Source organism: Panicum virgatum, chromosome 4K, assembly GCF_016808335.1.
Source record: "Panicum virgatum strain AP13 chromosome 4K, P.virgatum_v5, whole genome shotgun sequence".
Classification (NCBI taxonomy): domain Eukaryota; kingdom Viridiplantae; phylum Streptophyta; class Magnoliopsida; order Poales; family Poaceae; genus Panicum; species Panicum virgatum.
In genome coordinates, this window is record NC_053139.1 from 29,908,454 (window position 1) to 29,926,068 (window position 17,615).

Consider the following 17,615-nt stretch of genomic DNA (forward strand, 5'->3'; position numbering starts at 1 on the left):
CCTCGCTCGCTCACATGATCGACCTACAGGGCTACAGAGATTCACAATTCCCATATTTCGAGCTCTCATGATCAGTAACTTCCGTAGCACTCCAAGCAGATCTGTCCTACGCAACGTTCGACCGATCCAAGAGAATGCGTGCGCGCGCGCAGCAGTAGCCGCCTCGGAAAACAGCAGCGAGCTGAGCCATGCTTCGGAGCCAAGCGACCCATACATCCATACATGCTACCGCCCCGGCCGGTGCCCCCCATATATATGGCGCGCCAGCGCCGTCGTCTCGCCGCTCGACCGATCGGCGATCGCCATCCATGGCGCCGGAACGGTGGGCGCTGTGCCGCTGTGGCTGGGTGCTGATGACGACCATGGCCCTTGCCGCGGCCGCTCTCCCCGGCGCGAGAGGGAGCTCCTCGGGCTCGGCGGCCGCCACCGCCGCGGGCTGCGACCTGTTCCAGGGGAGGTGGGTGGCGGACAAGTCGTACCCGCTGTACGACGCGTCGGCGTGCCCGTTCGTGCCAGACGTCTTCGACTGCCGCCGCAACGGCCGCCCCGACAACGCGTACCTCAAGTTCCGGTGGAGCCCGGCCAACTGCCAGCTGCCCAGGTATTACGAGTCCTATAGCTCATGTCAACGGCCGGTCAGCGTAAACCAATCAATGTGATCGAGCAGGTTCGACGGCGCGGATTTCCTGCGGCGGTGGCGCGGGAAGACGGTGATGTTCGTGGGGGACTCGCTGAGCATGAACCAGTGGGTGTCCCTCGCCTGCCTGCTCCACGCCGCCGCGCCGGCTCCCGTCCGCGCCACCCTGACCGCCGGCGAGCCCGTCTCCTCCGTGCGCTTCGAGGACTACGACCTGCAGGTGGTGCTGTACCACACGGCGTTCCTGGTGGACGTGGTGCAGGAGGACGCCGGCCGGGTGCTCAAGCTCGACTCCATGCGCAACGCCACCGCCTGGCTCGCCGCGCACCTGCTCGTCTTCAACACCTGGCACTGGTGGACCTACAGGGGCGCCAGCCAAGTGTAATCAATTACGCTGCTGATCGAGAAATTAATTGCTTCTGCTTCAGTTCTTTTGGACGAATTAATTTCTCTTCTTAAGAAGAAGCCATTGCCGTGCTCGCGTACGTGCAGGTGGGACTTCGTGCAGGACGGGAACAGCACGTACCGGGACATGGACCGGCTCACGGCCTTCTCCAAGGGCCTCTCCACATGGGCGCACTGGGTGGACGCCAACGTCGACGCGTCCAGTACCAGGGTCTTCTTCCAGGGCATCTCCCCCAGCCACTACATGTCGAAGCAGCAGGAGGGCGAGGCCGGCGCGGCGGCGAGGGCGAGGACGGCGACCGGGGGAGGCGGCGGCGGCAGCTGCCTGAAGCAGACGCGGCCGCTGCAGGAGGCCACGGACGCCGCGGCGGGCGGGGGCACGGCGCCGGAGCAGGGCGTGGTGCGGGGCGTGATCGGCGCCATGGCGTCGCCGGTGGCGCTGCTGGACATCACGGCGCTGTCGCAGCTCAGGATCGACGCGCACCCGTCCGTGTACGCCGGGCCGGGGCGGGACGGCATGGACTGCACGCACTGGTGCATCGCGGGGCTCCCCGACGCGTGGAACCAGATCATGTACGCCATGCTCCTCCGGCAGCACCAGGGATGAGACAGATCAGACGACGACGCGCTTGATCGCGGATGGTGAATTGATTTCTGATTTATTATTTGTAACCCACTCGGCATTTGTTTAGGTGTTGCTAGTCTCTCACTCTCTGGGAGAACACTAATGTTGTGCGCAATTCTTCTAGCTAGGGTGATGGGAGTGGAACCTGAAACTGCAAATTGCAGTGTGGCGTGATGATAGGTTTAGCTGACGGGCTGTTTCAGACTTATAATAAATAAAAAAGGATTTGATTCTATTTCTAGTATCCTCCACTTGAAGACGGAGATCAATCTGAGATGCATCCACCCCTTTATGGCCACCAATTGGACCTAAAATTTTAAATTAATAGGGAGAGGTGGGCAAAATTCACTTACTGCCTCCATCCCATGAAAAGTGTAACCCAACATTCGAAAAAAAAGTCCCACAAAGAGTGCAATTCTAAAGATTAGAACTTAGTTACCTGCCTAATTAAGTGGTGAGGTTTGAATTACGTGCCAAAACTAATCGCATGTGGAAAATAAATAAGTACATGAGAGCTTTTTCACGCCACCACTAATCTGTCTCAAAAGAACATAGAGTTGTGCACTCTTCATAGGATGGAGGGAGTATACTTCAACAGTGAGAAACACAAGCGAAATATTGCCACTCGCAATCGAGTTGGGCCTCCCATTTGCATAAGTGATCATATTGGCCTTGAATAATGGGCATAATTTAAATGCTATAGATCGATCCAGACACTATGCGTATGGCTAAAATGTTTTTTTGTTGAATACCTCATATATAGTGCACTTGTGAAGTAAAAATAGCTGGCTTGCCAAACATTTAAAGGTTCACCGAGCTGCCACACTTCCGAATAATAAAATCGAAACGAATATACAGTCGACGAAATTTTGAAAGAACCTGCAGGCCCACCAGCTACTCTGCTCCCTGTTTCTGGGCGCTGATGGGCCTGGCCCGGCGCCCCAGCCTCTGTCGAGATTGCATGGCCAAGATCTGTCGAGCGCCACGCGGCCTGCGCTTCTTCCGGCCACCGGTCTGAGCCCACGCGGACTGCTTCCTCCCTCGCACTCCCTCGCTCGACCGTCTGTATATATGTCCAGAAAGCACAAGGCCTGATAGACCGACACGAGGCATGACTTTTTGGCTCGGTCCAAACACGACACGGCCGGATAACCTACGGGCTCAGGCCGGCACGGTTTACCGGGCCGTGCTTGGGTTGGCGTCTCAACCTGTCGGGCGGCACGAGCCCGGCTCGATTAAAAGAGCAGGTCGAACATGGCCCGTTAACTTCTCAAACAGACAACAACCCAAATAAAATCCCAGCCCACTAATCCACTAACCCACCCCTTGCCCTAACGCACGCACCCCACCCGAGACACCATGCCGCCACTCGCCTCCCCAGGTACCCCATCGCAGGCGCTCGGCTCTTCCGGCCTTCCCTCCCGATCCTCCCCCTCCCCTCCACTAAGAGATCTGGCAAGCAGAGCGGGTGGCGCTGGCCGGGGGCGCAGCAGGCGAGAGCGCGCGGGGGGGGGGGGGGGGTTGTAGCTTGCAGCGGGAGGCGCAGGGGCCGGCGCCGGCGCCGGCGGGAGTTGCAGCGGGAGGTGCGGGGGCGGCGTCAGCGGGCGCTGCAGCCTACAGCGGGAGGCGCACGCGGCCGTCGGGGGCGCGACGGCGGTGACGACAGCCTGCGGTGCAGCCGGCTCCATCGAGCTTGAGAGCGGCGGGCGGCACGGGCACGACGGGAGTTCCCGTGCTTTTCGGGCCAGCACGGCACGAAATCAGCCCGTGGGCTCGTGCTTGGGCCGAGGATGCGGCACGACAGGCGGCACGACCTAGCCCGTTAGTCTGGTCGTGCCGGGCCTGGCCAGATCAGTTCGGGCTCGGGCTAACCTAGGCTCGGGTCGGGCCGGGCCGGGCCGCCCGAATGGCCATCTATAGCTGTTTGCGACTCGGCAATGCCGAGATGACGACGACGCCACTAGCGCCGACGCTGTCGTCCCGACTGAGGCGCGACCACTATACCGGCGCGTGTCCATGCCACTGATCCCTGATGTCCCTGTTCCAGTGGAGGTTCAAGTAGGATAAGCATGGAAAAAGTGCTCACCGCGGTGATCCCGTGGATAGCCGCAGCGAACGAGGAGAAGAAAGTGATATGGGGCTGGAAGCCGATCCGGACGTTGCCGCACATCGGCAAGCACCGCGTGGGCTGCCTTTTCCCTCTCGAGGTGGTGGCGGGCTGGCGGCGCAGCAGGGCCTGGCCATGCCCATGAACAGGCTCCGCCAATTTTTTTATTTTTAACCTTTTTTTAAATAATATTTTATGTTTAACCCGTATCGGGTTTTATTTGCATGAAATAGCCTGTTTGATCGCGCCACTTGCGCGACAGATAGGCATTATCACGCCACATGCAATGGCGCGATAGGGTCACCACGCTGGCGTGCCGAGCCAGTGCTGCGCTAGACGGACGCTGACGTGGCCCATCCTGTCGCACCACGTGCAATGGCGCGGCAAGGTTGTCGCGCCATGCAGGATGACGCGGCAAGGTTGTCGCGCCATGCAGGATGGCGCGACAAGGCCAATGTCCTGGGCCCGCGCCAGCCCCTTCTCCCCCACCCTCCCACTGATTCCCTCCTCCTCCCTGACCCAAGCTCCGCCCAGTCGCTACCGCCGCCGCCCCCCAAATCCGGCGTTTTGGTGGGGGGAAACATTCTCCACCCTTCTCCGAAGGTATTGCTCCCATTTTCTCTTCCTCTAACCATGCACATTTGTAGTTATTAGTGGATTGTGGTGTTTAGGGTTTGATTTTTGATGTGAGAAATAGTGGTATTGTTGTTAGTGTAACCATGATTGGAGGTTTAGGTGATACACAGATGGTACTCTGCTTGCGATTTTGACGTGAGGAATTACTTGCATCACTCGATTAATATAATTTGTAGGATTGAGTAGTGGAAAGGATAATATGAGTTTGATTCAATTTTATTCCATAGTTTTACGAATGTACACAATATAGTTTTACGAATGTATATAGTTTGTTTTCTTGAGTATTTTGGTTATTTTACATGGCAATGGAATTTGTGTAGCTACAATGAACGATGCCCGGTACAAGTTGCTTGGTGGTGGGCAGTACCCATCCGAGTATGATGAGGATACCCCAGTCCCTCCTACCCTTCCAGTTCCAGTCTATTGTTGTGAACCGGGCAATCAACTAGCAGTAGTGAAGCAATCAAGGCATTCTACGACCGCCGGTAGAGCATTCTACATATGCAAGTGGAATGATCTATTGAATCCTTGCCACTGCTTTTTTTTTTGTGGATTGATGGTCCAGATAAGTTCGACCCTAGAATCTGGCTGTTCTCTTATTGTCCCCTTTGAGTCGTGGCCGTACAATGAGTTTAGACGATGGGTGCCTCCCCCACCAAATCCAGCACCTATGATAGAGGAAGAGAAGGAAGAAGCTGCCATATATCGTGTGAACAATCCTCCCAAATGTCATTGAGGTCGGCAATGCTGGAATGATTCAACACATTGGGGAAAACACCAGAACACCCTTTGTAAAACATGCTTGTACACTCCGTTGTGAGGGAGCATCATGTTTTCCGTGTATGTGAACCATCTAATGCCTGGATTGAAGAGGGACATGCCCGTCAAGACCCTTGGCACCCTAGCATATGACTCTAGCCAATCTTTCCACAATAGAGCTATAGCATGTTGTTTTGCACACCATGCTTTTGAGTACTTCACCCGGTAAGAACATATCGACTCCATAAGGGAAGGAACCGATGTGTCACTGTCCTTCTAGACAATACCAAGAATCCGATAAGGGAGGTAACGTGCGGTGCACTATGCATGAACTTGCTTCGACTTCAAGAATGCACATATGTGAGCCTGCCTTACATTGGTGATCTTCCACTGACCAGTGCCTCTAACAATATGTACCCAAACACCCAAAGGCATCCCTGCTTGCAGAGGACATCGTAGCATACCCTCTTATCCGAATGAACCACATTAAATGGCCGGTGGTGACGCACTGCATAATCAGCTAAGAAAAATTGTAACTCTAGAGAATTAAACTTCATGCCCCTGCGAATCTCTATACTGTCACTATCAATTACACACTCACTTTTAAAAATAGTTGAGTCACAAATGGCTCTATCGAGGCTGCTAAGGTCCCTAGCATTTGAAACCGCAGGGACTTCAACGTGGGCTAGCTTCAACACGCGCAACTCTTCGGCAGTATAACTAAACCGTTGATCATCATTATTAACAATCCTACCCATTAACCCATCCATGCACTCCTCATCTCCACCTCTTTCCTCATCAATTGCGTTGGATCCATAGCCGCCATTATTTTTCTGCTCTACTTGGCCTCAACAGCATTACCCTCCGATTCCTCTTCCTCGATGTCTTCACCAATGTCGTCGGCATCACTACTATCGTATTCACTATCCTCCAAACCTAAAAAAATTTCATCATCATCTGCACCATTCTTGTCATCCTGTGCCTCGAAGGTATCTGGACCGAAATGATCGGAAGCGACGGCCATATCGTAATCCGAAACAAAAGAAGCAGCACAAGTGGGATTTGGGACATCTTCTACAAAGGTTGACTCTTGAGTCATATTCTCAATACGAAATAGAATTTCATCTACTCTCCCAACTTGTCCTTGTGATCTTGTTCTACGGGTTATTTCAACAACCACCTCCCAACAACTTACATTTGCACGAGCTACTATATCTTTGTACTTTCTCCAATGCATCTCCGATTCCAATGTTAACAAAACATACTGTGCTCTAGCTATACCACAATCAAATCTGTCCCTCAGAGATATTTCATCAATTCCACATGAATATTTTGAAATCACCCGGTCTACCAAATCCTTAAACATTGGAGGACTATTAAACAGTTCAACATCCTCTATCATATTCTCAAACTCTCCATTTTTCTTAACCATACCACCGTGAAAAAACCGAACTAATTCGTCCATCTACAACAAAAACAAATCTTTTTACCTACATCACTTATACAAAGAAAGCTACTACACAAAGAAAATCACGGTGCCTATTATCCATGAATGAAACCCATATTAACATTCCCACTACTCAATCCTAAAATTCATATTAATCGATGCATGCACGTACTACCTCATGTCCAAATCGCGAGCAGAGTATCATCTACGTACCATCTAAGGCTCTAATCATGAGTACAATATCAACTACAACATCATTTCTCAAATCAAGAACCAAACCCTAATCACCAAGAATCACTAATAACTACTAATATACATGGTTAAAGGAAGAGAAAATAGAGGCAATACCTTCGGGGAAGGGTGGGGAACATTTCCCTCCACTCCCCCACTCCCAAAATGCCGGATTTGGGGGGTGGATCTGGGGGGCAGCGGCCGGCGGCGACGCCCTGGGCGGCGCTCGGGTTGGGGTGGGTGGGGGGAGTGAGGGAAAGAAAGAGAGAGTGGGGGAGAAGGGGCTGACGCGGGCCCAGGACACTGGCCTTGTCGCGCCAGTCCACATGGCGCGACAGGCTGGGCCACATTAGCGTCCCTCTGGCGCAACGCTGGCTCGGCCCGCCAGCGTGGCGACCCTGTCATGCCACATGCAGTGGCGCGACAGAGACTATCCGTCACGTAAGTACCGGTGGCGCGACCAAATAGGCTATGGGGTGCAAATAAAATCTGGTACGGTTTAAACTTAAAATATTAATTAAAAAAGGGTTAAAAATAAAAAAAAATTCCTCTGCCTCACGGTGGCCGTGCACAGGAAGGAGGCCTGCGACGGCTCCACGCGACCATGCATGCCGGCGCGCCTGCACAACGGCGCCGCCGACTTCGACGAGACGCTCTTCGTCCGGTGCCACCTCTACTGCAGTATAGTAACTTGTGCTGTTGTACCGTAAGTTGTTCAACCTTCAACGTATACACATTGATCAGGAAAAAGGGTCAACAATGTGTTTCCCAAAAAACAAATAATGCACAACTGAATTGAGTACATATACTAAATATACTAAAGGGCCAAGAATCGGCGCAACGCCGTGAGTGGTGGCCCACGTGGGGCCGTGCACTGTTCATGCGGATCCCACACACTATTCACGTGGGGCCCACGTGGCCCCACGTACTATTTAGGTGGGACCCACGCACTATTCAGGCGGGACTCACGTGGGGCTCACGATTCTATTAAGTTAGTCTCTTTATCTTAAAAAAATGTTTTCCTTCCATTATTTGACAATATAAAATATATTTAACTACTTCCTACATACAAAAAATAATAACTAAATTTTGTATACTACATTTACATGTGGTAGTTGTACTACTTCTTGGATTTTGATTTGCCTCCGTAAACCCAAAAATATAATTAAACTGTTCAATCATTTCTAATCTTACTTTTTTTCCTACAAAAGTAATTAAACTATACCTATTGACACAAAAAAAATTCTAAGGAAAAATTATCTGTACCTCTATACTACAATGCTTGAGATTGGCGCGCTCTCAGACACAAACTACTATACCACTTTACTGTAATTTTTAGATCTAACTCAATATATCAATACGATGTTGGTTCGAATATAGTAACAGATAATATCTTTTTATTAATATTTTAGATCCATGTTTTTGGTATAGGCCCGCTTAGCGCGTCAAGCTGACTAGTAAATATAATTTCTCAAGCCGTTGCAGAAATGCAATGCAATCCGCTCCGGCCTTGGACTCGAAACACGTTCGGATTCCGAAGTCGAATCCAGCTCGGGGTCGGCGGCGCGGTGCTCCCGTTCCGGCGATCCCAAATAGGAAGCGCGCGAGGGTCACACGCCGCTCTCGCCCTCTCGCGTCGTCCTCGATTTTTTTCGAAAGAAACAAGTGCCCCCCGGCCCTCACGCGCGCCGATGGCGGAGGAGAAGCCGGCGGCCCACCGGTGCGGCGGCTGCGCGGCGCCGCTGCCGTGGGCGGCGCTCGGGCGCGGGACCCTCATGTTCGAGACCGCGGAGACGAGGGGCCTCTGCGCGCGGTGCACCCTGGAGTACTACCGCAGAACCGGCGGCCTCGGCGCGGGCGGCAGGAGCACGGGCACAGCAGCTGGCCGCGCAACTTTCCCTTTCTCCTTCGCTGCCGGCGCGGCGCCACCGGCTGAGACGGCGGCGAAGAAGAAGCCCGGCAGGTGCGTGCGCCGCGTGCCGGAGGAAGGTGGGCCTCCTCGGGTTCGCGTGCCGGTGCGGCGGCACCTTCTGCCCGGCGCACCGCCACGCGGAGTCGCACGGCTGCGGCTTCGACTACCGGGGGCTCGGCCGGGACTGGATCGCCGGCGAGAACCCGCCCGTCGCGGCGCCGAAGGTCGCCAGGATTTAATTTGGTCGGAACGGGAAGGCGAACTGGACTAGTCGCGTGACTCGCGTCGCGTGCGTGCGCACACGTGCGGCATGCTTTGTTGGTTGGACGTGACGGGGTCAGTCAGCAGGAGGCAGGAGCTCGCCGTGGAAGCTGGACCTGGGTGAACGATTGGATCAAGCAGATGCAGCTAGGGGTGGTAATGGGTCATAGCCCTAATGGCCTCTTCACAGCCCAATAAAGCCCTTAAAATTTTTAGTTCAAAAATACATATGTTTAGAGCCCGGCCCTTTTAGGGCCCGATCCTTAGATTTTCTAGTTCAAAATGTTGGGCCCTTTACCACCCCTAGATGCAGCCCGTCCGAGGCTCGCTCGAGAATACTCGCGGTCTGCTGGTAATGCAATGCAGCCCACCGTAGGTGGTGAGTATAGATGTCCATTCGGGCGGCCCGGTCCGGCCCGAGCCCGGGTCCACCCTGGCCCGGTCATCTCCGGGCCGTGCCTGGCCCGGCCCTATCTCTTAGCGGGCCGTGCCGGGTCAGACCACGGGCTGGGGTGACGGCCCAGGCACGGGCCCACGGGCCTTTTTCGTGACGGGCCAGTCCGCGGAGCCCGGCCTGCTTGTCGGGCTCGGGCCAGTCCGCGGAGCCCGGCCTGCTTGTCGGGCTCGGGCCGCCCGCGGCCCACGATGGGGGCGTCGCGCCGCAGGAGGCGGCGAGCGTGTAGCTCGGAGCGGCGGACCTGCCAGCATGCGCCATCGCCGGATCCACTGCCGGGGAGGTCCAATCTGAGCCCGCCACCATGCGCCGCCGCCGGGGAGGTTGGATCCGCTGCGTCGCCGCCGGATCCGCTGCGGGGAGGTCCATGCGCCGCCAGCATGCGCCATCGCCGGATCCACTGCCGGGGAGGTCCAATCCGAGCCCGCCACCATGCGCCGCCGCCGGGGAGGTTGGATCCGCTGCGTCGCCGCCGGATCCGCTGCGGGGAGGTCCATGCGCCGCCAGCATGCGCCATCGCCGGATCCACTGCCGGGGAGGTCCAATCCGAGCCCGCCACCATGCGCCGCCGCCGGGGAGGTTGGATCCGCTGCGTCGCCGCCGGATCCGCTGCGGGGAGGTCCATGCGCCGCCGCCGTCGCTGGAGGAGCTCTGGCCTCTGGGCCGCTCGGCCGCCGCCGCGTACGCGGTCCGCCTCGGCGCGGCTCCGGCCTCCGGGCCGCTCGGCCGCCGCCGCGTACGCGGTCCGCCTCGGCGCGGCTCCGGCCTCCGGGCCGCTCGGCCGCCGCCGCCGCCGCGCCTGCTGGCCGCCGCCGCAGGTGAGCGAGACGACGGGGGAGCCGGGGGTTGGCCGGTTGGGGGCTTGCCGGCTTGGGGCGGGTGGGGAATTGGGGTCGGGGTCTGGTGATGACGGATGAGTTAGGGTTGGGCTGTGGGGGTCGGCCGGTCGGGGCAGTGTGTGTGGGGGGGGGCGCCGCGCTGTGTTCTGTGTGTGTGGGATGGGCTGTGGAAGTTACCGGGCCGCCTACGGGCCGGCCTATAACTTCCGTGCCGGGCCGTGCCGGCCCACGGGCGGGGGGTGCGGCCCAAGCCCGAGCACGGGGAGCGGGCCGGGCCAGCCCGGGCACGGTTTGGACCGGGCCGGGCCGTGCTTGGGCCGGGCCAAATTAGCCGTGCTTCGGGCGGGCTAACGGGCTGCGGGCTGCATGGACATCTATAGAGGTGAGGGTGACTGGGTGAGAATGAATGGCTGGATGGCTGATCCGGGCATCCGGCGGTTGTCGTTCGCCGAGTGCAGAGGTCACATTGCTTCGTGGTCGACGGATGGTGCTGCCGCCACGCAAGCTGGAGCCATACCTCCTGTCGTTGGAGTGCTTGTAAATGCGTGTGAAGAGTACACACTCCGTTTCAAGTTATTGGTCATCAGTAGACAAACCTTTGAGCTCTTTCTTCTAGAGCACTGTCGAAGATTGCGCGCCCAAACCATGAAGAGAAAATTCCTTGCAAGCCCCCAAACAAAATAGCTGTTCCTTCTATGGCCCTGAAAAAATAAAAGTTCCTTATATGACCCCATTCTATTTTCTATACTTTGTATGACCCTACCGTTAATTCGGTTAGCAACTTCCGTTAGCACTAGACATCCACCGTTGCTCACGGTGTGGCTCCTAGCTCATCCCGGCGCTCGGGCAGAAGGTGACCAGGTAGTCCGCGCCGTCGTTGCAGGTGAAGGTGCTGCTCCCATCGTGGGCATATCTATACGCCTGCGGGCACTGCACCTTGAACAGCCCCCAGTACCCGCTCGGCCTGCATGTCGCCGACGATGCGAACCGCCGGCGGCGGCAGTACTAGTCCGTTCCGAACACAAGGCACGCGCTCTTGCAGCCCACCACCGGGCCGCCGCCGTTCCTCGCCACCATCTCGCTCGAGCACACCCGGTTGATGTCTGCTGGGCACGACGTCCGCTGGACCGCCCGCCGGCGCCGGCCGCGGGCTCGATGTCCACGGGTAGGTTGAAGCCATCGACGTTGCGCACGTCGTAGAAGTCATTGGCGTCGCCGCCGAGTGTGAACTCGGCCAGCATCCATGGTGACTCTCCTAGACGAGGTGCTCGCTACCGTCCTGGGCCTGCTCCCGGCGCACAGCCTCGTGGTGTCGCGTTGCGTCCGCCAGGCATGGCGCGGCCTTGTGGCACCGGCGCGGCCTTGTCGACGAGCGATAGCTGCTCCTCCTGCACCTCCTGCCGCACGCGGTGTGCGCCATCTTCATCAACTACGCCGACCATAGCCGGTCGCACTTCTTCGCCAGCCTGACGCCGGCCGGCTGCCGGATTGACGGGAGCGAGTCGAGTGAGAAGAAGAGCTGCGGCTGGGAGAGGAAGCGCACGTGATGCGGCGACCTCGGTGTGGGGATCTGGGCATTGTAGGGCGACGGGAGGCGTGTGCCAGCGGGCGGAGCGAGGGTGAGAGGCGGCGGTATCCGGCGGCCGCGGCGGAGGCCAGGTCGAGCGGGTCCGGGGAGCGCGCGCGGCACTGGTGGCTGTGGTCTGGTGACCGGCTGTGGCGAGAGGTGGTGGCGCGCGGCGGGGTTGGCGGCGCCTGGGTCGTCCATGGGGGGGGGGTCGCGAGCTCCTAGAAGGCCCAACCCGGGGAGAGCAGGAGCGGCCGGTGCGGTGAGCGGCGCGGCCGGCAGGGGCGGCGGGTGACAGAAGGCGTGCGTGTTGAAGCTGACTGGAGGAGTTTTTTTTTTTTGAACTCTGCTGACCGGAGGAGTTGGTGGGTGATACGGGGATGAACCTGTGAGGCAGAGCAGAGCGAGCGCGGAAGGCACGGAGCAACGGTGGATATCTGGTGATAACAGAAGTTGCTAACAGAATTAACGGTAGGATCATACAAGGTATAGAAAATAGAATGGAGGTCGTATAGGGAACTTTTATTTTTCCAGGGCCATAGAAGGAACAGCTATTTTGTCTAGGGCCTTCCAAGAAATTTTCTCAACCATGAAACGATACCTCTTCTTTTTCGTTTTAGACCAGTCCCAACTTTCCTACTAGAATAGTTTCTATAGCATTAATGAGGATGCCGCATAATCAATTTGGTGACGTGACAAGTGAGTTAATGAAAGAAAAGATAGATATAATTTCTCATGCAAGACACCATGTCTACACAAGAACAAGAAAGAGAGAAGAGTGATTGGATGAGGCAAGGAGAGAGAAAAAAGAGGATTGGATGTGATTTATTTTCTTCATTTGTTATAGAAACTATGCATTGTGGAGGTAGTGTCTATTAGTAGTTTTTTACTTTTTTTCAATAGACACTAACTATAGACACTATGAATTGGAGATGGCCTTATCGGGCCGACAGAAAGAAGGAAAGAACTGCGTGCCTGTGCTGCCTTTGCAGCCAAACGCTTGCAATTCAGGAACTTGGTGCTCACCCAGTTGCTCTCCTTTTCCTCCAGGGCACACACTTGGTCTTGTTTAGTTCGTGAAATTTTTTGAATTTTGACACTGTAGTACTTTCATTGTTATTTAGTAATTAATGTCTAATTATAGATTAATTAGGTCTAAAAGATTTGTATCATACTAATCAGTTAGACTGTGTAATTAGTTATCTTTTTTCAACTATATTTAATACTTCATGCATGTGTTCAAAAATTCGATGTGACCAGTACTGTTGAAGATTTTTTGGAAACTAAACAGGTCCTAAGCCTACTCCTTTTCCTTTCCTTTTTATCGATATGCTAATGTACTTCATTTCGTTCCCCTTGACAATTGTCACAGGGGCGGGCCCCGGATTTGAAGTGTGGGTATTCAAATTTTCCTATGGTATAATTTTTTTTAACATACTAGCTTACAGATTCATGACCCAAAAATCAAATGGTAACACAATTATTCATGACACCGTAATAAAATCCTCTCTCGTGTTTCCGGCTTCGCACGCCTCTGCCGCTCTACGATCTGTGCCTCTGCGGACTTGCGGAGGCCGGAGAGGAGTGGCCGAGTGGGCCAGTGGGGACAGGAGCCACGATGATGGGCTGGGCTGGGGCCTGGGGACGGGAAACTTGGTCCAGGTATCGATTTAGGCCTGTCTATTTTGCTTATTTCATATATATGCATGGTATATAGTATGTATACAAAATTTTCTTCCTAAAATAATGGGTATTCAGCTGAATACCCATGAATACATGTGGGCCCGCCCCTGAATTGTCAGCACTACAACTCCCACACACGTATAGGCGCAGTACGTAAGACCGGCGAAAAGATGACACTATGTTTCATTTCCATTTTTTCCCTTTCTTTTTCCTTCCTAAATATTTCCTTTCTAAAAATAATATAATTGAAATCATCAGTACTATAATTCGCAAAAAATAAATAATCAGTACTATAAAAATAGCGACTTTCCTGGCTGAATAATGGGATGCCGATACCTAAGGTGACTAAATAGTATTAAGAGCATCTCCAAAAACTTAGCTAAAAGCCCTAGCTAAATGAAGAGGCAAAAGCATGTGTAAAAAAGTAAATAGCTTCTCAAGGGGTAGGAAAACCAACAATTTATTCAAACTATTCTGCAAATCACCTCCCTCCCGTCCCCCTCCCTCCCGCGGGGCCGAGCTCCGCCGCCGGCGGGTAGGGGTGGTAAAGAACCCAAGATTTTAAACTAGAAAGTCTAAGGGCCGGCCTCTAAAAGGGTCAGACTCTAATCTTATACAATTTTGAGTTAAATAATTTAAAGACTTTGTTGGGTTGTGAAGAGGCCACTAGGGCCATGACCCATTATCACCCCTACCGCCAGGGCATCGTGGGGCCGAGCTCCGCCGCCGGTTCGGGCGCGAGCTCCACCGACGGCGCGAGCTCCGCCGCCGGCGGCGCGCGAGCTCCCCCGCAGCGGGTCCGAGCTCCCGCCGCGAGTGTGCGCTCCGCCGCCGGGCCGAGTCCGAGCTCCCATCGCGAGCGCGAGCTCTGCCGCCGGCGGGCGCGAGCTCCCCCACCGGCGGGTCCGAGCTCCCGCCGGCGGGCGCGAGCTCCCCCGCGGCGGGTCCGAGCTCCCGCTGCGAGTGTGCGCTCCGCCGCCGGGCCAGGTCCGAGCTCCCATCGCGAGCGCGAGCTCTGCCGCCGGAGGACGCAAGCTCCCCCACCGGCGGGTCCGAGCTCCCGCCGCGGGTGGGCACGAGCTCCCCTACCGGTGGGTCCGAGCGCGGGAGCTAGCTCCCCCACGACGAGTCCGAGCTCTGCCGCCGGCGGGCGCGACCTTCGCTGCCGCGGGTCCGTCGCCGGCCGGGTGCGGGAGGGCGCCGAGCGTGTGGGAATAGGAGGGCCATGCGCGTACATGAGGATGTCGAACAACGGGGCATAGGCAAATATGCCTACCAGGAAAGCCATAATGCAGAAGGAGATAGTGACGCCTTGACTTTGCATAAGCTGTTAGAAACGAGTTTTAGGATCTTTTATCTTTTTTTTTACCTATCTAGGTTGATTGACATAAGCTGTTGGAGTTGTTCTAACGGGCATCATGCCCACTCTGGCGATATCGCTCTCACATAATGACAACCGGAAACCTCGACTTTGTTTGGTTTATTAGCGCTAGGTACTGTAGCAATCTTTGGCCATCAATTCGATATATTAAATAAAAGCAATTTTTAAAACTAACTCCACAACTTTTGCGATGCTTCGCGAGACAAATCTAATAAGATCTTGGACTGCATGATTAGAGTATGGTTACTGTAGCACTATTGTAGCAAATCATGGATTACTTAGACTCATTAGATTCGTCGCGCAAAGTTGCACTAATCTGTGAAAAGATTTTACAAGTAAATTTCGTTTAGTAATTCATGCATGTAAGATTTTTTTAGTGTTAGGTGTGTTAGCGCGAACAAAACAAGGCCCTCGTACGCTAATGCATGCTCGTAGGCTGTATTCTTAGAGCCCGTTTAGTTTCAAAAACAAAAAAATTTGGATGTCAAATCGACACTTTGACCAGATGTCGGGAGGGTTTTTCGGACACTAATTAAAAAACTAATTTCAGAACTCACTTGGAAACCGCGAGACGAATCTTTTGAGGCCTTTGACCGCATCATTAGCACATGCGGGGTTACTGTAGCACTTATGGCTAATCATGCACTAATTATGCTCGAAAGATTCGTCTCGTCGTGTACATCCTAACTGTGTAATTAGTTTTATTATTTAATTACATTTAGTGCTTTATACATATGTTCAAAGGGAAGTTGAAAATTTTGGGGTGAAAATTTTTGGAACTAAACGGCCCCTTAGGGCAGCTCCAGTGTCTCAACATTTTTACTGTGCCAAAACAGTAATATGGCAGTGTGTTTGACGTTCTCGGTGTACGCATCGATACATGGGACCTGCCAGTCAACAGATAGCCAATTAAATATCATCTTCTATCCACGTGTCAGCTCTTGCGCTCGTCCGTGAAATATAAAAGCGCCAGCTTCTGGATGGGCTTTGTTCTCCCTGCACGGCTGTGATTTTTTATTCAGCTCGGTTCGACGCATCTGTAACATACGATTTTCATTCTGACACATATGATTCGACTCTGATAGTGTACACAGTTTGATTTGGCAGCTCAACGATTCGATTTAACCGCACGCTGTGGGTGGCCTTACATGTATAAGTAAAGATGCTCTATGGATATATAGGCTGTGTTTAGATGAGGTGAAAAAGGAAGAAAAAGCCACATCAGTTACTGTAGCACTTTTTGTTTGTTTGTGGTAAATATTGTCCTTCTATGACCTAACTAGGCTTAAAAGATTCGTCTCGCAACGTATATCAAAACTATGCAATTAGTTTTTTTATTTAACTACATTTAGTACTCCATGTATGAGTTATTTGCTATATTTAATGTTTCGATGTGATAGGAGATGTGATAGATGTGATGGAAAGTTTGGAAATTTGGTGGGAACTAAACACACCCATAGATCTGAATTACCTCAGACTTCTCTAATCTAACTTTTCTGACTAATAATTTCAGAAAGACTGCTTCCTTTTGCCCACAGAAAATAAAAGTAGTATTCAAGTATGAAGAAAAAGCAAGCGAAACAGTATTTTTATGGCTTTTCAAAAAAAATAGAGTATTTTTTTTTATGAAAATGGCAATTAAAGTTTCTTATCGGAAACTGTTCGTAGGAGTTGGCAAACTGACAACTGAGGCCGCATCATCAGAATATGACGAAGGGGGCCGTTTAGTTCCGTACACAAAAATTTTTGGATGTCACGTCGCTAGTTTGACCGAATATCGGGAGGGTTTTTCGGACACTAATTAAAAAACTAATTTCAGGACTCACTTGGAAACCACGAGACGAATCTTTTAAGACCTTTGACCGCACCATTAGCACATGTGGGGTTACTGTAGCACTTATGGCTAATCACGCACTAATTAGATTTAAAAAATTCGTCTCGTCATATACATCCAAACTGTGTAATTAGTTTTGTTATTTACTCCCTCCTTCCCCGTTTATAAGGCATGGTGGAACATGACACGGTCTTCTAAACAACACTTTGACCATTTATTTATCATATATTATATCACTTTTGATTATAAACTTATAATCATTGTAAACTATGTTTGATTATGAATCCAATCATATGAAATTTGCATTATAAAAATAAAAATTTAATAGTCAAATTATTGGTCAAAGATGAGAAGGTTTGAATCTTGATATACGTGTATGCCTTATAAACGGGGAAGGAGGGAGTAATTACATTTAGCGCTTCATACATGTGTTTAAAGGGGAGGTGAAAATTTTTGGGTGAAAATTTTTAAGAACTAAACGGCCCCAAACTTCAGGACAACTCATCGATTAGCCAAAAAAAAAAAAAGAGGATCCACGGTAGTCTGCAAATGAAGCTTCTTGTCTCCCCACTAAACTCAGGGCTGTGAGCTGTATTAACATATGTCAAGCAAGCAACTAGCTAGTAATGAAGAGACCATACAGCTCATGTTCCCATTTCAACTTCATACTTGACAGCTCACTCGCGCATAATCTCCATAGTCACTGGCAATTTTATCTTTCCAGATTCTTCTCCAGGAATCTTGCCATGTTCTTCCATGGCTTCAAAAGGAAACCCTTGTGGCCACTTTGTGTAGAAAGTGGACAAAGAGCGAGCACAGAATATATTCAGACACAAG

General features: G+C 52.9%; 1 protein-coding gene across 1 annotated transcript; it reads left to right on the plus strand.

Annotated features, from left to right (window-relative positions):
• Positions 1–237: 237 nt before the first annotated feature.
• On the plus strand, positions 238–1,896 carry LOC120704745 (protein trichome birefringence-like 38). Its single transcript, XM_039989254.1, has 3 exons — positions 238–601; positions 668–1,018; positions 1,130–1,896. Exons 1-3 carry the CDS (start codon positions 309–311, stop codon positions 1,647–1,649), a joined length of 1,164 nt encoding a protein of 387 aa, XP_039845188.1. The 5' UTR covers positions 238–308; the 3' UTR covers positions 1,650–1,896.
• The last annotated feature ends 15,719 nt before the right edge of the window (positions 1,897–17,615 follow it).

What these genes read in the sequence shown, in the direction of transcription:
- LOC120704745 (XM_039989254.1), top strand. Translation starts at nt 309, where the DNA reads ATGGCGCCGGAACGGTGGGCGCTGTGCCGCTGTGGCTGGGTGCTGATG. An exon ending in GCCAACTGCCAGCTGCCCAG is followed by an intron (nt 602 to 667) that starts GTATTACGAGTC and finishes GTGATCGAGCAG; the next exon opens with GTTCGACGGCGCGGATTTCC. An exon ending in TACAGGGGCGCCAGCCAAGT is followed by an intron (nt 1,019 to 1,129) that starts GTAATCAATTAC and finishes GCGTACGTGCAG; the next exon opens with GTGGGACTTCGTGCAGGACG.